Below are 27,701 nucleotides of genomic sequence, written 5' to 3'. Positions count from 1 at the left end.
AGTTGTAATTAAATCCAATAATTAGGTGAGAGCGCACCGTCCATTATTCTACATTTTCGACGTGACTTGTACGCGACCACGGCAGCCCGAGCACCGCTGAGTCGAAAAAGTCTTCTACCTTTTCGAAGGAAGGAAGGAAGTATGAAGTATCGGACACCCTTCGCCGCATGCGGTTAGGCTGTCGTTTCGTTCGTCGACCGCGGCGAAGTTAACACGTAGCGCAGCGAGTTCGTCTTAAGCAATCCTGTGGTTTTTTTTTTTTTAAGCCTATGCCTTATATATATATATATATATATATATATATATATATATATATATATATATATATATATATATATATATATATATATATATATATATATATATATATATATATATATCAGGTATGAAGACATAAAAAAAAAAGTGCAACATATAATCTTCCCTTCTAGCCACAGTTTTTTTTTTTTTAAGAATGATTAGCTATATATCAAATTATCCAATCTGCTACTTCTTTGGTCTTACGATATATATATATTTTATCTATAAAATTATTTTATTAATAATTATGATCTGAATATTTTTATTTTTTGGCCAATATATTAAATTATAGATGACAAGACGAGAACAAGTTTTCAGTCACCTCGCTTGCCATTTTGATCCACTCCCACTCCATCAATTAAATGCGCCTCGTATTGCATGTATAATTGCCAGGAAATCGGAGAGCGGACGTGGAGAGCGGACGCGGTCGAACAGTTTGCCCACGCGTAGGAGTAAATTCGCCTCATATTGCATGTATAATTGCAAACGCGTTGTATTGGATGTATTAAAGGAAGGAAGCGCCTCGTAGGTTGACCACCAGCTTCAAGCGCACCACAAGATGCTTCCCAGAGTTGATTTGCTTTCTAATGTGTAAAAATAAAGAAGCTTGCATGAGCATTAGTAGGTATAAAGCCACAAGATCCATTTGATTCTTTTTTTTGAATAGCAAAATAAATATTTAAAAAATAATTTTTGAATAATCCATTTTTATCTATAAAAAATAAAAGTAGATACAAAAGGAGTAGTCTATGATGTTTCTCCTTTGGAGTGGTTGTGCCTGCCACATGCAAGTTTGACCGGCATATATTTGTTTCTTGATTACGCTCTCTCTCCCAATGAAGGCACAAGCTTTAATATCTACTTCTTTCCCTTCACAAACAAACAAACGTAGCCAAAAATGACTTGTCTGAACAAATAAAATTTTGCATATTTATTATTTTTATCATAGATATTATTTGTCCAGATGCATCATAATAATCATTATTACATAATCAAGGCGTTAGATAGTTTGGCTATCCCTTTCTTGGTGTTTTAAAGATTAATTTTGATAAATCTGTATGTGGTGACATAACTGCAGTAGGTTTTGTGATACGAGATGAGCATAACCGTCTAGTGAAGGTTGTAGGAAAGCAGCTTATATCTTGTGTCATGCCATATGCAGAGTTGGTATGCTATTATAGTAGACCATCATAGAAATCATCATAGATCTTGTAACTGTCACAATCTAGAACCTCACCTAAAAAGACCAACCGAAAAATATTATTTGGATTCCTTGATCTTGTATAAGTACCCAAAATCTACCTAACAAATAACTGATGTGAAACTAAACACACGCCCATACAAGTCCTCACATACTTTCTCTGTTTAAGCTCTGATATTCTAATCAGGCTAAGAGTTCAAAACCATTCAAATCTAATCATAAACACTACAATCAGTCTGTGGTCAGCCTCAATAGATCCGTACTGCAATGTCCCTAGTCCACATAGGTTATGGGCTAGATCCGCTCTAATACTATTTGTAACAACTCAAAAACCTCACCCAAAATGACTAGCCGAAAGATATTATTTGGATTTCTTGATTTTGTATAAATATTCAAGATCCATCCAACGAATAACCAATGTGAAACTAAACACGCCCCCATGGATCCTCATAGTAACAACTATTATCTGCTTCATAAAATATCATTTTATTTTTATATTTAAACAATTATCACTATAATAATTGTTATAATAGATAATAATATACTATTATTATTATTATTTATTTTATTGGCTTTTGACTAGTGATAACTTGATACACCTCCTTTCTTCACCTGAAACTTATTGAGAACCCACCCAATCTGGGCCAATTAAAATTAGACAAAATAGGATTATGGCAAACCTCCAAGTCTCACCAATGAAATTTCTATCCATAAGGCATGTCGCACTTCATCGTTCATCAATATAATGGCCTAAGGTTTAACAGGTAAGAGTTCCCTAGACGCAGGAATCTAGATAAGCTGGCCTTGCTTTGATATTATGTCCGACGGCAGGCCATACCAACAACCACTAAGAAGCGATCCGCAACCACAGATTTGCATGCAGTACTCCCCGAGAATGACAAAAATGGCCACCTCTCCAAGTTCTTCTAAAAATCTTCTCATGTCGATTATCCTCGATCCAATGTCCCTATCATCTTTCTCTATGATGGCTGGGCGGACCCCCACCTACATGATAGAGGAAATCCTTTTCCCTCAATGGAGATTCTCTCCTGTGTTTTTCTCTCCATTAACGGTGGGCCTCCTTCCATGTCTCAATAATGCAGCAGGTCAGTGCCTCTTCAAAAGAATTCCATTGCAATCCGATGGGCCAGACTTATTTCCACCAAATCCAGCAATGATGAAAGGATAACTCCCATAATTTCACATTTTCACTGCAGATAGTTCTTGAAGCTAAACATAGCGAGGTGTATATGGGATAACCAACACAGAAACCAACATGAAGACCACTGAGTTGGTTTGCAAGGAAATAATTTGCTGATAAAGTTGTATCAACGCATTACCAGTCATCCTTTTGTTCAAGCAAATGTTAAAAATCATCACAAATAAAAGTTGTCATGCAATCAGCAGCAAGAATTCTGTAACAGCACTAGGAATCTAGGAAGAGTGGTCAAGAGCAGCAAAGTTCTAGGCATTGGTCACTTAGAGGGGGGCCGGAAAAGTGCCACTCTCCTTTTGCTCATTCCATTTCTCAATCTGGATCAGTCAGGAAACAAAAAAGGGTCAATAAAAAGGGGAGAGACAAATCAAACATGACAGTTAGTAATACATAAGGTGCAAAAAGGCTGTAAGTCAGATAAGAAGGTTGGATAGGCTTATCACCATGGTGCATCTTCTCCTCCATTCCATGGTGCTGATAGAACACAAAGAGAAATATAAACAACCTTCCCGATCGGTACCTTCATTCCATCCATGCAGAGTGGTTGGGTTTGGTTATATAAACAGTTTTTTTTTCAGATCCACCGATGTGGGACTAAAATGAGGTGGTTTTTTGGCTTCCGACGACGCTTTTAACGACGCTTAAAAGCATCGTTATTTAACAACGCTAAAAAGCGTCGTTAAAAGCGTCGTCAATTACATATTAACTTTGACGACGCTTTTAAGCGTCGTCATTAGCCGACGCTTTTAAAAAGCGTCGGCGAATGTTGACGGGGGAAAAATTTTTGCCGACGCTTGGAATAAGCGTCGGCAAATAAGAGTCGGAAATTTACTTTTTTGGCGTAGTGCCACTAACAGAGATAAAAATAATGATAATAAAGTAAAGTAAATTTAAGAAGAAAGGAAAGTTCCAAAAAGCATAAGAAAGAGATGAGAAAACAGAATAGAGTCGCAACATGGTTCCATTGACAATAGGCACTACAGTAAAATTAGAAAAAGCCGGCCCTTTTTTGCCGACGCTAGAAAAAAGCGTCGGCAAAATTTTCTGCTGCGCCAAATTTTGCCGACGCTTTTTAAGATCGTTGGCAATTTGAAAGAATCGACGACGCTTAAATGCATCGTCACAGTCCTCTAGCGAAATCGTTGCTGGAAAGCATGGGAACTGGACCTATGACGATGCTTTTAAGCGTCATTGTTGTCCCCTGCCTAAGACGATGCTTATAAGCGTCAAATATACACGACACGTATAAGCGTCGACCAAAGACGATGCTTATAAGCACCGTCTAAGGCTAGAATCCCTCAAAACCCAGCGCCTGAATCCGATCGAGCCCTCATTCTGCCCTAGCTACTCCCCCTATTTCTCCTCTCCGGCTTCCGTCTTCCTCCTCTCCGGCACTGCCCTAACTTCCGTCTTCCTCCTCTCCGGCGCTGCCCTAGTCACCCGTCTTCTTCCTCTCCAGTGCCGACCGTCCGATTCCAACCTCCTCTCCTCCTCCCTCCTCTCCGGCGCCAACCGACCAACCCCGACCTCCTCCACCTGAGGTATTTTTCTCCTCCTTCCTCCTCTCCCTCCTTCTCGCTTGTTCTCCTCCTTCTCCGCCTCTTCTTGTTCGTGTGTTCGTGGGTGTTTTTTTCTTTTTTTACAGATTCTCTAGCTTTGCCTTCACCCGAGGATCTCCTCCTCCTTCCTCCTCTCCGGCGCCGTCCGAGCAGCCCTCAAACCTCGATCGAGCGGCAACCCTGATAAGTATGATCGTTGGTGCACAATGAACAATTATTATTTTTTACTATTTTGTTGCTATTTGGCTAAGTTAAAAAATTGAGTATCAAATCAGTTCTCCTAAGAGCCTATTTAGATAATCTATCAAGATTTGGATTGAATTTTCTACTGGATTTATAGGCTTGTAAGCCCATTTGAGTACCGTTTTTATCAACCCAACACTCTCCGGCCTGAATCATGTGGGACTTTTTTCCTCCTTGGAGATTAATAGGCCTAGGATCAGTTAACAAATCCAACCCCCCAGCTTCCCCAAGAACCTTTAATCAAAGGAAGGAAACATCTCCAGCAACTTCCCAAGAAATCAGTAATTGCCTTACTTCAAATGAAAATTCACATATCCATACCATTGATCATGGTCACTGTTGCTGGAAATTGGACCCGGGGGCCGCCGCGAAGCTGGGGAAGGAGGAGCTCCGCCGCGGGGAGGGCGGCGGCGGTGCGCCGGCCGGCTGCGTCCTCCTGTGCCCTCCTGGGGTGTGTGAGAGAGCGGAGAGGAGAGTGCGTCCTGTCCTGTCCCGTCCTGCAAAAAAGAAGCCGGTGGCCGGGCTCCCCGGCGCCGGCCCTCCGATGCTTAAGTCAGAGGGGGCAAATATGTGGAGAGAGCAAGCCAGAGGGTGAAGAAGAATAAGAGGATATTGGTGCTTAATTGTCTGTGCTGTTGTGTTTCGGTCCCTCTTCCTCTCTTTCCTCCCAGGCTCCCTTTTATAGAGGGATTTTATGTTGCCCGGGAGGTGACAGGGAGTTTGTCCTCTTTTGTAATAATTGGGCACGATTTGGCCCATTAATGGCATAGTGGAAAATAAGGCCGACTCAGACCGGAACCAGGGAGTTGTCACGGTCGATCGGACCTGTTGGAGTGGTTGAACCGCCGGCCGTGGTAGGCCCGGGGTCCATGGATGGTAAGCGCATTTATTACCGAATGAACCGGCGGTCAGGGAGAGCCATACGCTTTGATGGTTCAGTGATCCGGAGATCGTCTTGAGCCGTGTTCATTAAATGACTGAGCGCATCGGAGACTTGAGGGGGTCTCATGCATTAATGGCAGGTCGTGCCAAATACCTGCGGAGATCTTATGCCTTGACGGCTTGGAGATAGCGGCAGGTTGTAGTGGAGTTGTCAAGTCCCTCAGGGGGTTAGGTAGGAGTTGAACACCTGGTCAAGGCAATCGGCTCGGCAGGGGTGCCGAGCCGAGCTGGTCGCCCAATGGGGCGCCCTGTGGCGGGGTCGCTTCTAATGCTCCTGGTCGGCGCCCTTTGGTCGAGCGCCTTCTAGCCGAGCGCCTTTATTTCGCGCGCTTTCCTCTCTGGTCAACGCCTTCTAATCGAGCGCTTTTCTGGTCGGCGTCCTCTGGTCGGCTCTTTCTAGCCGAGCATCCCTATTTGGTCGTTGGTTGGTCCGAGCGCCTCTTGGCGCTCCGGTCGGCACTCTTGGGCCGAGCATCTTTTCAGATCGGCGCTCTCTAGCCGAGCACCCCTCTGGTTGGTGCTCTTTGGTCGGCACTCTTCGGCCGAGCGCCTTTCCGGTCGGCGCTTTTTGGTCGAGCGCCTCCGTGGCGGTATGACTTGGGGTTTTTCCCCCAACACTACCCTCCGACTTCCGAGTTCCAGTTGGCTACCAGCTGGAGCGCGGGAAGTAGCTTTAGTTGGGCCGTTACGAATTCTGAAAATTTTAATTTATTGCGCATTTTGAATTATCGGACGCTTCGAAATGCCTTTAATAGGCGGCGTCTCTTCTTTCCCGAAAATCCTCATTATTGGGACACCTTTTGCGAGGCGTCCTCGCGCCGTGGGCTCATGATGGGGCCGCACGATCCGATGGGGCGCTTCGGCGTTCGAAGCGTTAGCCCTAATTAAATGCGTCGTTCTGTCTTTTGGACTGACACGTGTGGTCATCTCAATGGGGTGCGGCTTTTCTTTTGCCGATCGGGGCCGTTGGGGAGGTTTATATAAACTCCCCCTCTGGCCCTCCGTCCCCTTCCTATTGCCTTCTGCTTCTAGCTTTTCTTCCCCCAGCTTTTCACAGTCCGAAGTTCTTTTCTCCGACGTCTTCCCCAGGTCCCCCTTTTTCTTTTTAATCTCTCTTTCTCAATGGGTTCTCTTTCCAGTGAGGTTGTATCTACCATGAGCGTCCTGGAGGTCGAAATGACCGAAGAGTGGTTCTTCCCTCTTCACGGGTTCCGTTTGGAACCCGCCAGGCGTGGGGATCGGGTAACTGATCCTCCGGTAGGCCGGATTGGAGTGTACCTAGAGTCACTCTGGGCCGGTCTCCGATTTCCTCTTCACGGCTTCGTGAATGAGTTGCTGATGGTATGCCGGCTTGTTCCGGCGCAGCTCGCTCCGAATGCCTGGAGGACAGTGATCGGTTTCCTGTCACTGTGCTTACTGCACGGGATTCCGACCTCTGTCAACGTTTTCCGGCGACTTTTTATTTTTAAGTCGAATCCGGGAGACGGTGAGTGGCTCTACATTGCCCTTCGGGCGGGTCGGCCACTTTTTCATGGTGCCCCCTCATCCATTCATGGCTGGAAGGAGAAATTCTTCTTCCTTGGTTCTGCACAGTCCTGGGGGTTTGACCCCAGGTGGGGACCGGCTCAACTCAAGTCCATCAACAAATCCCCCAGACTTTCTCCACGTGAGCAGGGGATCCTCGACGCCATCCGCAGCCTCGGGGACGGCATCTTACTGAACGGCCTCATATGTGAGGACGCTTTGGTGAACGTGGGCTTGAGCTCGGTACGTCCCCATGGTAACGATAGTTAGTGTCTCTTTTTATTTCCTTACTGTTCTAATGTTCTAATCCTGTTCGCCTTTGCAGATATCGCAAAGATGGTGACTAAAAGCGAAGTCCTCTATGCTCGCTTCCAGAAGAGGGCAGCCGAGCTCTCGGGCGAGCCCGCCGAGCCGAGGAAGAAGCAGAAGGTCTCGGCGACCTCAGCGACCCCGGCGACAGCAGTGGCCGAGGCGGGTCCTTCTCGCCCCGCGCATTCCGATGCGGGTCAGAGGGAGGGCGCGGATTCCAGGGGCTCGGGCTCCCGGGGAGCTTCGGTGGTGCTCCCATGCCCGGTGCCCTTGGCACAAATCCCTGGTCGGCAGGATGCTTCAGTTGCCGACCAGGGGAGGAGTTCCGCGGGTCCCGCGCTTGCGCGCCCCGCCTCAGTCGTGCGGCAGTCAGATCGGCCGCTTGTCCGACCCCAGCCCCCTAGCTCCGAGCCGGGGAGCAGTCAGGGAGCCTCGGGGTCGGCTCCGCCGAGGCCAGCCGATGCTGGCCTTCCGGGCCCATCAGGCTCGGGGGAGCGAGTGCCTCTTGCACTCACCTGGTCGGTATTCGAGGGCGATTCAGCCCTCAAAAAATCCTCGAGTGACGCGCGAAATATTCCGGGTCGCGCTGCTCCCGGCCGACCGGGCCATGATACAGTCCATGAGCTTCAATGCCTTCATGGACGCTACCCGCTGCAACGCCGTCCGGGTAAGTAAAATTTTCGTCTGTGTAATTTGTAAAAAAATTTTACTCGCAGCGCCTTATGTCTTTCTTTTCGTCTCTTTTACAGCATTTGCACGAGACGGAAATGCTGATGCACATAGTCCAAGACTACCGGGAGCGGGCCGGGAGGTGCCAGCGCGGTTACGAGGAGGCCCAGGCGAGGTACCTGGCCGCCGAGGCGAGGTACCAGGCCTCCGAGGCCGAACGTCAGGTGCTCCAAGAGAGAATTGGAGCATCCGAGGAAGGAATTCGAGCTCTGACCGCCGAGCTCGATGAAGAGAAGGGCGCGCATACACTAACAAGGTCCGAAGTGCACGCCGCCGAGGCTCGTTTGGCCACAGCCGAGCTGGCGTTGGCCTCCCGCGAGCAGGAGGTGGGGAATGCCCGCCTCCGACACTTGGAGCTCGAGCGGGAAATAAAAATCCTCGAGCGGAAGGCCACATACCACGAGGCTCGGGAGCTCGAGGCTCGGGAGCAAGCCCAGAATGCGGTAAGGCTCTTCCGCGAGTCGGAGGAGTTTCACGACCTCCTAGCAGAGGAGGGCGTGAACGGGCTAATCCAAGTCTTCCGGAATTTCCGCAACCAACTGCGGCGGCTTCTCCCGAATTTCGATGTAAACCTGCTCCAACCGGGAGCAGGGGTCGAGAGGCCGGAGGCGGAGGCAGAAGCTCCGGGGGCCGACCAGGGAGGTCCAGCCGAGGCGACCGAAGCCGCCCCCGAAGCCGCCCCTGAGGCTACTCCCATTGCTGCCGAGGCTACTGAAGCCCCGACTGCTGAGCCTACCGCTCCCGATACTGCCGAAGCCGAAGTGGTCGAGCTCGAGCCTTAGTGTAATTTTTGTTATTTTTGTAAAGTCGGGATGGTCCCCCATACTTGTAAGGGCCAAATCCGAATTTTTGTACTCAGCCTACGGGCTTTTTGAAATGAATATACTTTTTTGGAAACTCGTCTGTTGTAGTCCAAGTTTCTCTGCTCGGATCCATTTTAGGTTCCGAGGACATGGGCCCTAGGGCCTCAGCTTTACCCGCCACAGGGTTTGGTTTTAGGTTTGGCTAGCCGAGCTCCATTGCTCGGCCCTTCGACCAGTGGTATAGCAACGCTTGTGCTTAAGGGATTTGGGCTCGGAGAGTCTTTCCGAGCCTAGCCCAGATTTCGACCAAGCCCTAAAGCGGTCACTGGGACAACTTTTTAGCAAAGTTAGTAAACTTTGGGTCCGAGCCCCACATTGCCGGGGCGGGTCGGATTCTTTTCCAGCGAATGGGTCGAATGCTCGTCAGCTCGTGACGGGGATTCAACACTGTTTATACCAAGTTTGTTGGTATCGTGAGTGTTTCACGCCGAGGCGACTAAAACACTCTGCTCGGAGTCCACTCTTTGAGGACGTCGGCAGAGAAATCCAAAACAGATAAGATAATGTAGAAACATTAAGTAAATGGGTACCTTGTACCGTGTGCGTCCTTGCGCCAAGGCGACTGAAGACGCTCCTCTGCTCGGGGTCCGTTCTTTGAGGACGTCGGCAGAGATCCAAGAGTAGATAAGATAATGTAAAAACATTAAATAAATGGGTACCTTGTACCGTGTGCGTCCTTGCGCCGAGGCGACTGGAGACGTTTCTCTGCTCGGACTCCGTTCTTTGGAGACGACGGCAGAGAAATCCAAGAATAGAATAGACAATATAGAGACATTAATGTGGAAACATTAATTAAATGGGTACCTTGTACCGTGTGCGTCCTTGCGCCGAGGCGACTGAAGACGCTTCTCTGCTCGAACTCCGTTCTTTGGAGACGACGGCAGAGAAATCCAAGAATAGAATAGACAATATAGAGACATTAATGTGGAAACATTAATTAAATGGGTACCTTGTACCGTGTGCGTCCTGGCGCCGAGGCGACTGAAGACGCTTCTCTGCTCGGACTCCGTTTTTTGGGGACGTCGGCAGAGAAATCCAAGAATAGAGAGCGAGCCGAGCTCGTTGGCTGAAGCCGGCGAATAACGAGCTGAGCTCGTCTTGGTCAATGAAGACCGCATCCCAATGCATCGGGTCATCCCGATAAATCGGGGCATCTCGACGTCTCGAGGCATCCCGACCGAGGTCGGGGTAGGAGAACGAGCCGAGCTCGTTGGCTGATGGAGCACGAGCCGAGCTCGTCGGTGGAAGTCGATGGAGAACGAGCCGAGCTCGTCTGGTCAGAGAGGACCGCAACTCATATCTCGACGTCTCGAGCTTCCCTATAACCGGGGCATCCCGACGTCTCGGGGCATCCTGACCGTGGCCAGGGTAGGAGAACGAGCCGAGCTCGTTGGCTGATGGAGCACGAGCCGAGCTCGTCGGTGGAAGTCGATGGAGAACGAGCCGAGCTCGTCTGGTCAGAGAGGACCGCAACTCATATCTCGACGTCTCGAGCTTCCCTATAACCGGGGCATCCCGACGGATCGGGGCATCCCGACGGATCGGGGCATCCCGACGTCTCGGGGCATCCTGACCGTGGTCAGGGTAGGAGAACGAGCCGAGCTCGTTGGCTGATGGAGCACGAGCCGAGCTCGTCGGTGGAAGTCGATGGAGGACGAGCCGAGCTCGTCGGTCACTTAAGACCGTATCTCGACGTCTCGAGCCATCCCGACGGATCGGGGCATCCCGTTGTGGCAGGGCATCCCAATATATTAGGGCATCCTGACGTCTCAGGGCATCCCGACGGATCGGGGCATCCCGACGTCTCGGGGCATCCTGACCGTGGCCAGGGTAGGAGAACGAGCCGAGCTCGTTGGCTGATGGAGCACGAGCCGAGCTCGTCGGTGGAAGTCGATGGAGGACGAGCCGAGCTCGTCGGTCACTTAAGACCGTATCTCGACGTCTCGAGCCATCCCGACGGATCGGGGCATCCCGTTGTGACAGGGCATCCTGACCGTGGTCAGGGTAGGAGAACGAGCCGAGCTCGTTGGCCGATGGAGAGCGCATCACGAACTCATGAACCATCTTCAGGGAGTCCACGTGGGTACTCTATCATCCCGAGATATCGGGGCATCCCAACCGTGGTCAGGGGAGGAGAAATAAACCTGGGATCATGAGATAACCAGGAAAATCGGTGAGCTTGAAATGAGTATGCAGATCATAAGTTTATTATGAAATGAAATCCACAGAATGAAATTCAATAGTTGAATAATGAGGGACCCCTTGGGGTTCTACTGGTGGTACACGCGGAGGTTTTCAGAGTTCCAGCTCCGCGGAATGGGAGTCCCATCTAGAGACCCCAATTTGTAAGTTTCGGATCGGCGGATGCGCGTGACTCGGTATGGTCCTTCCCAGTTTGGGGCCAGCTTCCCTTGCTCAGTTGGTCGGGAGGCCTCAGCTCTTCTGAGGACAAGGTCCCCTGGTCTGAAAGATTTGACTTTGACCCTGGCGTTGTAGTACTGAGCTGTCTTTTGCTGGTACCTCGCCATACGAACTCGGGCGGCCTCCCTCGTTTCCTCGACTAGGTCAAGGTTGCTTCTGAGCTGCAAAGAGTTGGAGCTGGCGTCGTGATGCTCGACTCTTGGAGAAGGAATCCCAATCTCCAGTGGGATGACAGCCTCCGTCCCGTATGTCAGGTTGAAGGGAGTCTCGCCGGTGGGGACGCGGAACGTGGTCCGGTAAGCCCACAGGACATTGTATAGGTCTTCGACCCATTGTTCTTTGGATTTGTCGAGCCTGGCTTTGAGACCCTGCAAAATAGTACGGTTAGTTACCTCGGTTTCTCCATTCGTCTGAGGGTGCGCGACCGAGGTGAAGCGATGGTCAATGCCAAGCTCGGAGCAGAACTCTCTGAAGTGGATGTTGTCGAATTGGCGACCGTTGTCAGAGATAAGGATGCGGGGAAGCCCGAATCCGCAGATAATGGACTTCCAGACGAAATCCCGCATCTTCTGCTCGGTGATCCGGGCGAGGGGCTCAGCTTCCACCCACTTTGTGAAATAGTCGATGGAGACGACCAGAAACTTCCTTTGCCCGGTGGCCAGTGGAAATGGCCCGAGGATGTCAATTTCCCACTGGGCAAAAGGCCAAAGGGAGCTGATAGAAGTCAAAGGAGCCGAGGGCCGGCGCTGAACATTGGCGTTCCTTTGGCACCGGTCACATCTTTGGACGAAGCCCATAGCATCCTTCTGGAGTGTCGGCCAATAGTATCCTTGGCGTAGAATTTTGTGGGCCAATGCTCGCCCTCCCAGATGATTTCCACAGATTCCTTCATGGACTTCGCGCATGGCGTAATCAGCCTCCGTTGGGCGGAGGCATCTGAGGAGGGGAGACGTGAAAGATCTCCGATAGAGCCTTCCCTCATATAGTATGTATCGGGTGGCGGAGCGCTTGATTCGGCGAGCCTCTCGTTCATCGGTGGGGAGGACTTCGTCTTGCAGGTAGCTGGTGAGTTCATCCATCCAGCTTGGCTCGAACTCAGTGCAGAGGGTCTGCTCAGGCTCGTCTGTACTGGGCCTTTGGAGATACTCCAGTACTACCGTTTTGGGAAGCTCGCTCATGCGAGAGGACGCCAGCTTTGATAGCTGGTCGGCCCTGAGATTCTCCGACCTGGTAACATGTTGAATGTGAAAAGAATCCAGGGTCGAGGTGAGATCCCATACCTTCTGAAGATACTTCTGCATGGTCGGGTCTCTGGCTTCAAAGTCGCCCATAATTTGGTTGACGACGAGCTGAGAATCACTGAAGGCCTTTAAGTCCTTCACTCCTAGCTCTTTGGTTAGCTTGAGCCCGGCGACAAGCGCTTCGTACTCCGCCATATTATTGGAAGCGGAAAACTCGAGGCGCAAGGCTTGCTCGGCGACCACCCCCTCCGGGCTGGTGAGGATAAGTCCCGCTCCACTACCCCCGAGTTTGAAGAGCCATCGACATGCAGAGTCCATATCAAACTCGGGGTCGGCTCCGTTGGTGGCTCAGGCTCGGGCTCGGCCTCGTCCGGTATGATACACTCGACTATAAAGTCTGCGAGCGCTTGTGCTTTGATCGCCGGTCTGGATCGGTACTCGAGGTCGAATTCCCCGAGCTCGATGGCCCATTTAGTGATTCAGCCCGCACGGTCTGATCTCTGCAAGATCTGCTTGACCGGCTGATCGGTCAGTACGGCCACTGTGTGGGCTTGGAAGTAGGGTCGGAGCCTTCGAGCTGAGATGACCAGAGCATAGACAGTCTTCTCCAGCTTGGAGTATCGGGTCTCGGCGTCCCTCAAGACCCGGCTGGTGTAATATACTGGCTTTTGGAGTTTACCCTCCTCTCGGACCAAGACCGAGCTTACCGCTACAGGGGAGACAGCTAGATATAGATAGAGAAGCTCTCCCTGTTGAGGCTTTGTGAGCAGGGGAGGGGAAGCCAGTAGATGCTTGAGCTCCTCGAAAGATTGCTGGCACTTGTCCGACCACAAAAAGTTCTTCGGCTTCTTGAGGGCTGCAAAGAATGGAAGGCAGCGCTCGGCCGAGCGGGAGATGAATCTCCCAAGGGCTGTCACTCGGCCTGTGAGCCGTTGTACCTCCTTGACCGTCCTGGGAGGCGCCATCTCTTGGAGGGCTCGGATCTTCTCTGGATTGGCCTCAATTCCTCGTTGTGTAATGATGAAGCCGAGGAATTTGCCGGAGGTGACCCCGAATGCACATTTAGCTGGATTGAGCTTCATCTGGTACTTTCGGAGTGTGGAGAATGCTTCATTGAGGTCGGCTATGTGGTCTTGCACCACCTTGCTTTTCACCAGCATGTCATCCACGTAGACCTCCATGTTTCGGCCTATTTGGTCTTTGAAGATTCGGCTGACCAGCCTTTGATAAGTTGCCCCGGCATTTTTTAAACCGAACGGCATCACTTTGTAGCAGTAAGTTCCTCCGTCGGTGATGAGGCTGTCTTTTTCTCATCTTCTGGCGCCATGCGGATCTGGTTGTATCCGAAAAAGGCGTCCATGAATGCCAGCAGCTCGTGACCCGAGGTGGAGTCCACGAGCTGGTCGATGCTGGGGAGTGGAAAGCTGTCCTTTGGGCAGGCTTTATTCAGGTCGGTGTAGTCCACGCACATACGCCACTTCCCGCTGGCTTTCTTGACGAGGACCACGTTGGCGAGCCATTCCGGGTAGGATATCTCCCGGATGAAGCCAGCTTCAAGGAGCTTGCCGACCTCCTCGGCTGCTGCTCGTTGTCGTTCAGGGGCAGCGCCTCGTTTCTTTTGTCGCACGGGCTTGCTGGTTGGCTTCACTTGGAGCCGGTGGACCATGATCTCCGGGTCTATCCCCGGCATGTCTGCAGGCGACCATGCGAAGACATCCATATTGTCCCGTAGGAAGTTGACGAGGCGACTCCTCTCGTGTTCGCCAAGGCCAGAGCCGACCTGCACGGTTAGCTCGAAAAAGTTCTCTCGTAAGGGAACTTGAATTAACAACTCACCAGGCTCTATCCGCTCTTTCTGGGGGTTGACCCGTGCCTCCATAACTTCAGTTGAGGGCTGGTCAGTTGTTGGGGCAGGTACCTCGGCTGGTCGTCTTGCCTCGTGGGTCGCTAGGTAGCATCGCCTTGCCACCATTTGGTCCCCTCGAACTTCACCGATTCCCTGGCTGGTGGGGAATCGCATCAGCAGGTGGTGAGTCGAGACCACTGCTCGGAGGGCGTTGAGTCCTGGCCTTCCGAGGATGGCGTTGTAAACCGAGGGCAGGCGTATTACAAGGAAGCTCATACCCACGGTACTTTCACGAGGGGCGAGCCCGGCTGTGACCAGAAGGTCGATCTCGCCCTCTACTGGGACTGAATCCCCAGTGAATCCAATCAACGGAGCATTCATCCTCCGTAGTTGCTCTTTTGTCATCCCCATTTTACAATAGGCACCATAATACAAAACATTCGCCGAGCTTCCATTATCGACCAAGATGCGCTTTACATCAAATTTGTTTATGATCATGGAGATGACCACGGCATCATCATGGGGAGTTTCGATTCCCTCTAGATCATCATCTGAGAAGGAGACGGCTTCAGAGGTGCGCGGGCACTTCGAGGAGGCTTCTTCCCCTGAGGCCTCCCCAGCCGAGGTCCCGCCTCGGATAGTGTTGATGACGCCGGCGATGGGCCTGTTGGCATTTGAACCTTCAGGCTGTGCTGCTCCTTCGGCGGGCTTCTTCCCTTCACGCCGGCCTTGCACAAACCGATCGAGCACCCCTCGGCGGATGAGTGCTTCGATCTCATTTCGGAGCTGGTAACACTCCTCGGTATCATGGCCGTGATCCCGGTGGAAACGGCAATACTTCCGGAGATCAAGCCGGATTCTGGTGTCTGGCTTCGGAGGTGGGAGCCGGATGCGATCCCGACTCTCAATCTCCATGAGGATTTCAGCCCGAGGAGCGTTAAGGGGAGTGTATTTTTCATACCTCTCCTCGGGTGCATGGGCCCGCAGTTGGAACTTCGGGCGGAGTGGTGACCTCTGCTGTGGCGGTCCCCTCAACCGGGGTGGACTCTTCGGGCGGGGCGGATTCTTAGCTTGTCGCGGAGACGGGCTTCTGGGCTGGCCGCGCTCCTCGCGGCGTCTCTTCTTGGGGTTCTGCTCGGTCCCGCCCCGCCTAACTACCACGGCCTCTTCCGCCTTGGCGTACTTCCGCGCCCGAGCGAAATTTCGGTGAGGTCCGAGGGGAAACTCTTCTCGATTGAGAAGAGGAACCTGTAAGACCGGGATCCAGTCTTCAGTGCTGACATTGCGATTGACTGGTCAAGCTCCTGGACCTCCCATGTTGCGGCGGTGAACCGGTCCAAATACTCCCTGAAGGACTCTCCTTCCTTTTGCTTAATGTCTAGGAGGGAGTCGGACGTCCGTCGCTGGGGCTGGCTGGCGGCAAAGTTGCCGGCAAACTGTCTGCCGAGCTGCTCAAAGGAGGAGACAGTACTCGGCTTCAGCCCGGTAAACCACAGCCGGGCTGGTCCTCGGAGTGTCGCCGGAAAAGCCTTGCACATCATGGCCTCCGAGGCTCCTTGTAGGGCCATTAAGACCCGGTAGCTTTCCAGGTGGTCAAGGGGATCAGCCTTGCCGTTGTAGGGCTCCACCTAGGGCATCTTGAACCGTAGCGGAACCGGTTCATCTTCGATCTCCAGGAAGAAGGGGGACTTCGTAGTGAACTCGAAGTCGTCGTCACGTCCTGATTTTCTCCCGTGGAGTGCCTGGATTTGGCGCTCCAGCTTCTCGACCTTCTTGTCGAGTTCGTCATTCTGGAAGATCGCTGCAGCGGTTCGTTCGAGCGCAGGTTGCCCTGGAACCGACTCAGCTTCTGAAGGCTGTGGCCAGCCTCCGTAGCCCCTAGCTGGGTGCTCTCTCCAGAGGGAGGCCTGGACTTGGGAGTCCTGACCTCGAAGGGGAAGTCCGCTTGTAGGGGGCTCCGGTTGAACTGGAGCCGGAGGAGGCGGTGCCGTTGGGATGCCCCTGGGCTGCAGGCTTTGGACAGCGGTAGCCAGGGCCTGCACCTGTTGCACCAGGGCATCAAACTGCTCCGGCCGAACTTGATGAACTGGCTCAGCCGGAGGTGGTGAGTTTCGGACGGAATGCTCAGGGCTGGGTGGAGGACGTCGAGAGGCATTGGAAGCCCCTTTGCTTCTTAGCTTCATGGCAGCGAACTCGGTCCCTTCCTCTAGCGCCAACTGTTGCTGGAAATTGGACCCGGGGGCCGCCGCGAAGCTGGGGAAGAAGGAGCTCCGCCGCGGGGAGGGCGGACGGCGGTGCGCCGGCCGGCTGCGTCCTCCTGTGCCCTCCTGGGGTGTGTGAGAGAGCGGAGAGGAGAGTGCGTCCTGTCCTGTCCCGTCCTGCAAAAAAGAAGCCGGTGGCCGGGCTCCCTAGCGCCGGCCCTCCGATGCTTAAGTCAGAGGGGGCAAATATGTGGAGAGAGCAAGCCAGAGGGTGAAGAAGAATAAGAGGATATTGGTGCTTAATTGTCTGTGCTGTTGTGTTTCGGTCCCTCTTCCTCTCTTTCCTCCCAGGCTCCCTTTTATAGAGGGATTTTATGTTGCCCGGGAGGTGACAGGGAGTTTGTCCTCTTTTGTAATAATTGGGCACGATTTGGCCTATTAATGGCATAGTGGAAAATAAGGCCGACTCAGACCGGAACCAGGGAGTTGTCACGGTCGATCGGACCTGTTGGAGTGGTTGAACCGCCGGCCGTGGTAGGCCCGGGGTCCATGGATGGTAAGCGCATTTATTACCGAATGAACCGGCGGTCAGGGAGAGCCATACGCTTTGATGGTTCAGTGATCCGGAGATCGTCTTGAGCCGTGTTCATTAAATGACTGAGCGCATCGGAGACTTGAGGGGGTCTCATGCATTAATGGCAGGTCGTGCCAAATACCTGCGGAGATCTTATGCCTTGACGGCTTGGAGATAGCGGCAGGTTGTAGTGGAGTTGTCAAGTCCCTCAGGGGTTAGGTAGGAGTTGAACATCTGGTCAAGGCAATCGGCTCGGCAGGGGTGCCGAGCCGAGCTGGTCGCCCAATGGGGCGCCCTGTGGCGGGGTCGCTTCTAATGCTCCTGGTCGGCGCCCTTTGGTCGAGCGCCTTCTAGCCGAGCGCCTTTATTTCGCGCGCTTTCCTCTCTGGTCAGCGCCTTCTAATCGAGCGCTTTTCTGGTCGGCGTCCTCTGGTCGGCTCTTTCTAGCCGAGCATCCCTATTTGGTCGTTGGTTGGTCCGAGCGCCTCTTGGCGCTCCGGTCGGCACTCTTGGGTCGAGCATCTTTTCAGATCGGCGCTCTCTAGCCGAGCATCCCTCTGGTTGGTGCTCTTTGGTCGGCACTCTTCGGCCGAGCGCCTTTCCGGTCGGCGCTTTTTGGCCGAGCGCCTCCGTGGCGGTATGACTTGGGGTTTTTCCCCCAACAGTCTCCAATATCTAAATTGCATAGAATTGAATGTTTTGAAGGCCTCTTATGCATTGATGTGAATGTCCAGAGATGCAGTTTTACCAAACAATATGTGCACTCAAGAAATTGAATTTCTTGACATAGGCATGTATGGTGTGGGTGCTAAGTGTCCAGAGTGTTTAAAAACTGTGACACGGGAACACTTGTGCAATATAATTTGTAGAAATAAAAATGTATTACCTTAAAAAATATGTTAATCACTAGCATAAGTTGACAGTCAGTAACATTTTTTCAACAGAGAACTTATAAATAGGCTATAGGTTTGATGCTTCACCATAAGAGCCTAGACATTTTACTAGTATTTATTTGGTAATATAGTTGAGAATTAAGTGCCGACAATTGCTATGATGTTTCTTAGATCCTCAAAAAAAAAAAAAAAAAAGAAACATGCAAATGCTCACACTTCTCTGAGTAGGATGCTCCATTTTTTCCAATATTGTGTTGTCTTGTGTTGGCTTGGACCTATGGAGTGATATTGAAGGTCTTCCAATTTTTAAGAGTGATTATGTTTATTTTGAATATTTTGCATGATTTTGGTGCTACAATAGAGCAGAATTCAGGATCTTTCTATTTTTTTCGTGACAAGAAATTGTCTACACTTTTGCTGAATGATTTTACAGTATCTTTTATGTAAAGCAAGAAAGTTAACAGGTAAGCCTCCTGTTCTTTGGCACATGTATACTTCCTCCATGGTAGTAACTGTAGATAATTGTTAGCTTCTGAACTCTATGTGGTGATGTCTGATGCACTCCCACTTGTGCTCAAGGAACAATCATAAAATATTCTCATTTACAGGTTATGTTGATTCTTGAAATGATGTATCTCATGATATGGTAGGGCTCAAGGAAAGCCAAACCAATACCGGAGCCCGTATCGATTGGCGACCAGCATGGTACGGTACGGATCCATACCATACCACGTCGATAAAATCATATTGGAATTTTGTTTAATCAATATACTAAGCAGCAATGCATGGACTTCGATATAGATGTATATTGATTCTTTTTTTTGTATACTAGGTAACAATATGCCCCGAGGGAGATGATTTAGAGATGTGGAGTTCCAGCATTCTCAGGTGAGATCTACTTCTGATCAGTCCCTGCAGTCCCAGCAGCCATGTGAGCACCAGCAGCACGAGTCAGGATCTCAGCGTGAGCCTCCTGCTGATTGCCCGGAGGATGAGCTTCGGATCTAGGGTAATTCGATTTAAAGTTCATATTTTATGTTCATATTTGTCTTCAACTTTTTAAGACATATTTTATTTAATTTTAATAGATGGACAAGGGACGGTGAGGACGAGACGGGGACCCACTCAAGCAAAGGATGTGTGGAAGCTTCCTCCGGGTGAGAAGATCATCATCCGATGCAACGAATTGGGACAGCCCATCAATAGAGCTGGAAGTCTTCTATCAAGCTTTTTAGGATCGATTGCACGCAAGGGTCAGCTGTGTCTAACTTCTTTATTAATTTTACTTCTTTTAAAATATTAATGTGATTGTTTTTTTTGAGAGAGATATAGGAAAGAGCTACAACTCTTATTTCAGAGCGCGTCGGGGAGTCATCATCATCCGATGCGGCCAGTCGCGTCGAGGCTCAGGTCTATGCCGAATTGATGGGCCCAGAATGTTATGGTCGCGTGAGGGGTTATAGTGTCGGAGTCACCCCCACTCAGCTGTCTGCAGTGAGTCGATATACCCAAGATGCCAAATAAGGTACTAGCACTGCAGAGATTTGTAGTTTGAAGACAGAGATGGCACAGATAAAGCAGTCATATGAGACAAGGATAGAGGAGATGAGGCAGAGTCATATGACTGATATAGCGGAGTTGAAGCAGAGCCAAGAGTTGAAGATACAATCTTTGCAGGATCAGCTTGACCATATTTCATCTTTTTTGCAGAGATTTGCTTCTCCGGTACATAACTAAATCTATTTGAATATTTTATGTAATTATAATTTATTCTTGTATGAGCGTGATGACTTTCGTATTTTTAGTTTCTAAAGTATTTTTTTGCTTGTAAGTTGCTGATACTTAATCTACTCGTAGAGATGATGATGCCGTCGACCCTTGATACATCGTAGATTGTATACTTAGGAATTTGAGATGTATGTTTTTAGAATATTTTTAAAGTACAATATAATCAAATATGATAATATGAAAATTTTGAATGAAAAGTTCTTGTTTGCGACGTGTATTTTGTTATCTATGTGATTTAGGCCCTGTTTGGGGAAGCTGTTAGTAGTAAAGCTTTTGGAAGTAGAGCTGTTAAAAGTAGAGCTGTTGGAAGTAGAGCTGTCTGAAGCAGAGCGTTTATAAAAAGCTGTTTGTTGTTTGGTAACTACATTTCTAAAGTGCTGTGGCACTTTAACATGTATTTGGTAAACAAACTGAGAAAGTACTTTTGTGTGACAAAATGACCATAAAGGACATTACCAGTATTATACAACAGAGCATAATAAAATATAATATGTATTAATACATAAATATATGATATAGTATAATATTAATGTAATATAATATAATATTATTATAATATAGTACTATAACATTATCTATTATAGAATAATAATTTAATATAATATTAAATTATTTAACATAACATATCAATGTATTATGATATAATGTAATATAATATTATATTTATAGTATAATACAATAATAAATATATTAAATATTATAATTATTAATGTAAATTAATTTTTCATCCTTCTAATGATCATTTATCTCTCTAAAAAATAGAGAGAAAGAAAGAAGAAGATAGAGAGGGAAAGGGAGAAAGGAAGAGGCGGGATAAGAGTTTTGGGGAAAAAAGTGTGATTTAAATGGGGGTATTTTGGTCCAAAAAATAGCTTCCTGACAAAGCTGAAAACAGCATTTTCGGAAAGCTCCAAATTGGAGCTTCTCCCCAAAAGCTGTTTTCAGCTTCCCGCAAAAGCTGAAACAGCTTTTCAAAAATTTTACCAAACATCATTTTTTATCTTAAAGTACTTTTGGAGGGCCAGAAAGTGCTTTTTAGCCCTCCAAAAGCTCCCCCAAACAGGGCCTTAGTGTATTTGTTTTGTTAGAATTTAATGTATATAGAGTATTAAAAATTGCTTTTACGAAAAAAAAATTTAAAAAAAAATTTCTATTGCCGACGCTTTTAAGCATCGGAAATAGCAAGTGGCACGACATCTGGCACGCCTTTAACGACGCTTTTAAGCGTCGGAAATAGCAAAATGGCATGAAATCTGGCACGCCTTTAACGACGCTTTACAGCGTCGGTCAAGAACCATAAGCCGACGCTTTTAAGCGTCGGCCTAGTCCGACAAAAACCAACCGTTTGAAGCGTCGATCCAAGTTCACCGACGCTTTTAAGCGTCGGTTACCTCGCGGATGAACGACGCTTAATAGCGTCGGCATAGATTGACGACGCTTTCCTGACGCGTCGGCCTAAACCGAGCCCACGCCCACCTGCCCGACGTCTTACCCACGCTTTGGGGGGCGTTCGCAGGAAATCTACCGACGCTTTTACCAAACAAAGCGCCGGGAGATATCGACAGCCTGTGCATTGGAATGAGTGTCTAAAACCTTACCGAAAGTGGTTTGCCCCAACTCATCTTCTGGCTTCTGCAGTTGAACCTGTTCTAAATTTAAAGACAATCTATTCTTGTTTAGCTTGTTTATGAAATTTGCTGGGTCTTGATAGTAGCTGCTTATAGGCATGATAGTGTTCTGAAGATTTTTTACAATCACATTGCATCTTAGTAGGACCAGCGACACATCAAATGAATCCAACTGGCCACTAAGACCACCAGATTAAAGCTCAAAACAGCCATCATCGACCACTATTTTAAGTACCAGTTTGGGTACCCATACTGGCACCCAGCTGGTGCAGTATCATTATAGTACAGATTTTGCACAGGACATACCGGGTGTTGGTTTATTGGCAATAAAGTATGGTATGCCCAGTACAGACTAGTACTCAAAAACATGTCCCAACAACCGATGAAATGCATCCACATGAACAACATACTGAACAAAATTTCGCAGTATTTAAAAAGATCTTAAGCATAATCGAGAAAGCGTATGTGCAAAAGGAAAAAAAGCAACACTTTGTGCCCTTCATTTCCTCTATTCAAGCATGTCAACTTTAAGATGCCAAGTTCCCAACCATATTGAGTTTCAACTTGTTCATAATCTCTTGAACAACAAATCTCATAAACTATCAATGTTTGTAAAAATAATGTGCATATTTCGATGAACCATGATATGTCCATAGATATTGGACAGACATTAATCGTTCTCTTCAACTGATACGGTGTTCATGGTGTTCATGCATCTAATAAGCAAGGTTTCTCCATGATGATTCCATTTTATATTATCCTTAAACATTTATGATCACAATCAAATTTAGATAAAAGCACTTTCAATTTCCTGACATATAGATGATGACCATACTATCGACAAATTAAGAGATGTGATTATAGCACAAATGCTCAAAGCGGAATTATGATGACATCCTTGACACTAGGCAAGCTCAATGGGTCCATCATGCATTTGGAGCTTCATCAACCTTGAGCAATAGGTGGATTAACAACTCTGAAAGTAAGCTTCTTGAGGCTCTCAATCCAATGGTTGAAGTATTCAGTCACAAATTTGACCCTCAAGTGTCCATGCTAGCTATCACATAACCAGTCCTTATGCTCCAATTGCTTCTCTACCTCCAACAGCAATCCTATATAAAATTATGTCTAATTGGGATGCACTTGGACTGAACTAAACCCACAGCCACAACATGCAAATATATCAAGCTAATATTTGCTGTTCTAGATCCTGTGCTCCTCATTGCATCGAGAGATCAAGTTCTTCCATGTCGTCCTTAAATCGAATTTCTTGCTGGAGTTTGTACATTTGAAGAGGAGAAAATAGAGAAGGTATTTATCAGGTAGGAACAACGTTCACTAAAGTCCATCTTCTCCAGTGAAGTTTAAGATGTTTATTCAACACAAGATGCTAAAAAAGAGAATGACCAAAAAGGAAGTCAACGAGATCATATGGAAGCGACAAAATTAGTTGCTTACTGAAGAATGTTAAAGACACAGTAAAACCTCATTCACGATCAAGGTTTGAGAATAAAGAAATGGCAAAAGACTAGCATGAATTGCCGATGTATAAAATAAGTTAACAAGAAATTCAAAACAAATCACAGAAAATTTGGTTAAGACTGAAACTGAAAAGTTTCAATTATGCTGTCAGAGTTCGAGAAACTTTGAGACATCCTTCTCATTATCTTGGGTTAAGTCAGGACAAATGGCCAGCAATCTCTCATCATGGTCTTATATCTTAAGCCATGCTCTCAAGGTTCTCTTTCATATTCTCAACTACTATCTCCTACATCCACGACGCAGCAATCTAATACCCACCACTCACCAGCATATCCTCTTACCCAATCCTCCCAAAAAGAAAAGAGCTTGCCCAACAAATCTTTATTTACTCTTTCTACTGAATATATTTATAATGCACTGGCAATTATAAGGTGCACATGTCCTTAATTCATATATGCTTTAGAACTCTCATGCATATCATAATGTTCACTTATCCACACCTATGCAAGTACCAGTTACAATACTCTTCTTTCCCAGGATTCAGATGCCAGGTGGTCCAATTCTGAAAATGCAAGTTTGTAAACCCCTTCTTTTACACAATTTCAGCTGGCAATGATCATCAAGTAATACTACTCTCCACTCCCAATTATATTTACATTCTCATTCCTTAATATGCAATCCATTTTCTTTTTTTTTTTTGCATCACCTAGCATTGAATTCACATCAATTTGCTAACAAATTTCAATCATCTGGAACATGTAATCTAACATAACCATAAAAAATTAACTTAACAAACTTGAAACATATAAAACTTGTACCTCATTTAAATCCAACTGGCGAAGACGAAGCTAGAGGAGCCTTAGATATTATTCAATTGCTGAGAAAATGAATAAAAAATAATACCAACAGATAAAAAGGAAAGAAAGGAAAATCAAGAACTTTCTTATGTTTAATCGGGATAAAAAAACTGCAGTGGAATTTGTAGGCAAAATAGTCAATATATATTTGTCTCCTCCTAGTCTACTTGCCTATCTGTTATTTTCCCTTTAAAAGCCTTCTTTTGGAGAGAAAAAATTCTAGGTTTCTTAAAGAAAAAATGTGGGTATTACTATCTACTTAAATTTGATCTTACAATTTTGTTTTTCATTACTAAAGAATGGTATAGGTCATTCTCCTTCTTTCTTCTCTCTTACTTTCTTAGCAAACAAATAGGACCCTAGATTTCATATTAACCAAACAAGGGAATGGCCACCAAGTTTATATTCCATATTAGGTTGTACCAAAAAACTTCTCAAAGGACTCCCACACAGGATAAACTTTAAACAACAAGGGAATCTGTACTGTAACATGAAAATAATGGTTCTGTGAGGCTGATGATAAATATTAAAGTACAAATTAGACTGAAGATAAGTGTGCTAGAACAGGAGGCATAAGCACTCACCCATTCCAGTGGGCACAAAGATCTATAGTATCTGGCAAACTTTTGACAATCAGCAGCATCTTCACCTTTAGCCTTCAAACACCTGAATTTGCAGTTATACGTCTGGCTAATTACTTTTACAATATGAATTGGCATGGTCAATAGAAGATGCACCAAACAGACTGTAAGCGGTCAGCATGCTACTTGCATATTAAATATAGATTAAAACAACCATACTTGTGATATTCAATGTAGCGAGTAAAACAATGCCTTGTCTGATTTGCTGAGGGAAAGCAAAAATCTGCTGGTGCAGTTTTCAACTCAATCTAATAAACAAGACGCAATAATATAAAAAGATTAGCATGAAATATTCTCCACAGGCATTCTCATACTAAAAGAAGGAGAAGTGTTGAGATAAAGCTATCAAGCAACCTAATAGGAAACTAATGTTTAAGCACAAAAAATCAAATGAAAAAACTAGATGCAACAAAATTTTAGAACAACATTATTAGGTACAAGTTACGTGACCATCCAAGCATCTAAGAAATTCTGAGATTGACTCGCAAGTTATGCAATTCTGAGATTATATTCACAATTCTCGGCTTTGACTGAGCAATTTCATAAAATTATACACAAATGAAGCATTCGATATAGTATGAATAAGTTGCTTATGGCAACTAGAACATTTGTTACTCATGGAATTAGATGAAAGAGATTGTGTATTTGTAGATGAAAAATTGCAATGTATTTATATATTCTACTTCTTTTATTCTTCAGTGCGCCAGAAAAGAAAATGCCACAGCCAAAGGGAACATTCTTTCATCAGGCAGCATAAAAAGAAGAAAAAAAAAAAAAGCATGGTAACAAAAGGAAAACAAATGAAACTACAAAAACGTGAAAATTACGTGATGATCCCATCAAGAAAACCAAAAAAAAATGGAACTGAAATTATAAAACAAAATAAAAAAAAAACCTTGGTCAACGGGTTACCCCATATATTTACAGTGAAAAAAACAAAGAAGCCCTTGTATAAGAAGCGCTGAGAAATTGCTTGGATCAAAGATAAAAGAAAAATAGATAGAAGACCATCTAAGAAGCTAAAGGAGAGAACTTTTGACAAGATCCCCTAAAGCATCAAATATTTAGAAAGATTCTTGGCCGATAAAGATTAGCAGATCCGTAAGCGATCTCATATACATAAATAAATGGAGGGGAAATAGGAGAAAGATCGGGTCAGCTAGGGTTAAATCGAGCGATCGTAACATCGATTGGTCGATAGAGAGAAAGTGGTGAGGGTCGTTTACCTCCGCCATCGGTAGCTTCTTGGCCGCACGAGACGAAGCTCCGGAATGCGGCTCACCACGGAGGCCGGACGCCCTTGTTCGAACGTAATAAAAATGGATCCCCGTTGTCTCCGTAGATTTTCGACCGTTGCATCAGAGTCGACAAGCTGACCGTACTGGGACGGAAAGCTGAAACTTGGGCCAGGCTGCATTCCGCTACGGGCCAAGCTGATTATTTTTATTATTATTATTATTATTATTACTACTGAAATAGATGTATTATACATAACAGGTACGAATACATTTAAAAAAAATCAAAAGATAACAAGTTCTAAAGGCACCAGATAGTTCCCTCTTCCGCATAAAAAGCTATCCACAAGGCCTCTTCAGAATGGTTAGCCGCATAGGAAGCTATCGACAAGGTCTCTTCAGAATGGTTAGCCACATAGGAGGCTATCCAATCTGCTGCCCCATTGGCCTATCGATATATATGCTTGGCCTACAAGACCATCCCACTAGAGTTGGGCACTGGGTCGGGCCGCCCACGGCCCGGCACGAAGCGGGCCGTGCCTGGCACGACCCGCTTGCTACAGTGCCGGGCCGTGCCTGGCACGGCCCATTTGAGAGGGCCGTGCTGGGTCACAGGGTACTGGCCCGCGGGTCGAGCCCGGCACGGCCCGCTTCGGGCCTGGGCCGGCACGGCCCGCTCTAGGCCCGCGGGCCAAGCACGGCACAGCCCGCGGGCCTGGCACGGTCCGGGCCTGGGCCCGGCCCGGCCCGATAAAAATTAATGCTTCATAAATTTCCTAAAAAAATTAATAAATATTGAAAACTAAGGATTTATGAATATAAAGCCACCTTAATGGTGGGGGGTTTGGCATAGACCCCTACCAGTTTATTAATTTAAATCAAAATGGTACATGAAGGGAGGTTTGGACCTTGGTCTGACCTCTAGAATACAATAAGAAACTAAGAAAGGGCCGAGGTTTGGACCTTGGTCTGACCTCCAGAATACAATAAAAAAGTACAATTATAAAAAATTAAGAAATCTTACTAATCATCAGTGATTCAGTGAATCAGTATTCACTCTTCAGTCTTCAGTCTTCAGTCTTCAGTCTTCAGTCTTCAGTAGTGTTTGTATCATCATCATCAGAGGATGTTGTATTATGTCCACCTTTATCTTGAAGTCTTGCCTCAGCATCCAACCAATCCTTGAAGCAGAGAAGCATCTCCACCGTTTTACCCGTCATCCTACTTCTCTTTTCGTCAAGAACACGCCGACCTGCACTAAAAGCGGATTCCGATGCTACCGTGGATATCGGCACAGCTAAAATATCGTGTGCAATTGCAGACATAACAGGATATTGATTTCTAACACTCTTCCACCAAGATAATACATCTAGATTCTCTATTTGATTTTCATCATATGCAGACTGAAGATCATTTCGTAAATAAAATTCTAGTTCACTACTTAAAGATGAAGAAGATGAAGAGGAACTTGAAGCATGTGTGTGTCTTCTCTGTGCAATGAATGAAAAAATAGATGACGAACGAGAACTACTAGAAGAAGAAATAGAGGTTTGTATTTGTGTTCTAGATCCACGAATTTTTTCATCATATATAGCATAAATATCATAAAGAAGTTGTTTTACCTCATCTTTAGCAGATTCAGAATCTTGATTCATATTTTCAGAATATGCATCAAGTAAAATTAGCACGCCATTTAATTTAACTCTAGGATCAAATACAGCAGCTAAGTTATGCATAGGACATATCTTGTCCCAATACTCATTCCATTTAGATTCCATTAGGTCAATAATAGGCATTAAAACATCATCATATCTATGTTCTGCAAATTTTTGACTAATTATATATGCTTGTTGTAAAAATGAACATGAAGTAGGGTAATAAATACCAGAAAGAACATTGGTAGCATTATAAAAACTAAGCAAAAAATCTTCCAAAATTTTTTCTTTATTCCAATCAGTTTCAGACAATGTAAAGCCTAATCCACGATCATTAATATATGCACTTAATA

At 46.9% G+C, this 27,701-nt stretch overlaps 1 protein-coding gene across 2 annotated transcripts; it reads right to left on the bottom strand.

Moving 5' to 3' along the window:
* Nucleotides 1-598: 598 nt before the first annotated feature.
* On the bottom strand, nt 599-25,946 carry LOC103701185 (cytochrome c oxidase subunit 6b-2-like). Of its 2 annotated transcripts, none has more exons than XM_088716644.2 (4): nt 25,685-25,946; nt 24,618-24,706; nt 24,402-24,483; nt 599-884 (listed from the first exon to the last, which is right to left on the bottom strand). In XM_088716644.2, the coding sequence occupies exons 1-4, from the start codon at nt 25,691-25,693 to the stop codon at nt 615-617; spliced, it is 450 nt and encodes a 149-aa protein (XP_088572770.2). In that variant the 5' UTR covers nt 25,694-25,946; the 3' UTR covers nt 599-614. The 2 variants fall into 2 exon arrangements, with proteins under 2 accessions (XP_088572770.2, XP_008781379.4); XM_008783157.6 differs by lacking the exon at nt 599-884 and adding an exon at nt 2,677-3,034 and having other exon boundaries at nt 25,685-25,859.
* Nucleotides 25,947-27,701: the final 1,755 nt, after the last annotated feature.

The sequence above is a fragment of the Phoenix dactylifera genome, chromosome 2 (genome assembly GCF_051530095.1).
Source record: "Phoenix dactylifera cultivar Ajwa chromosome 2, Ajwa_hap1_PhDact_Kaust_v1.1, whole genome shotgun sequence".
Taxonomy (NCBI): Eukaryota; Viridiplantae; Streptophyta; class Magnoliopsida; order Arecales; family Arecaceae; genus Phoenix; species Phoenix dactylifera.
This window is presented reverse-complemented; position numbering and strand designations above follow the sequence as displayed.

What these genes read in the sequence shown, in the direction of transcription:
- LOC103701185 (XM_088716644.2), bottom strand. An exon ending in CGCTACATTGAATATCACAA is followed by an intron (nt 24,484 to 24,617) that starts GTATGGTTGTTT and finishes CTGCAAATTCAG; the next exon opens with GTGTTTGAAGGCTAAAGGTG. An exon ending in CTTTGTGCCCACTGGAATGG is followed by an intron (nt 885 to 24,401) that starts GTGAGTGCTTAT and finishes TTTACACATTAG; the next exon opens with AAAGCAAATCAACTCTGGGA.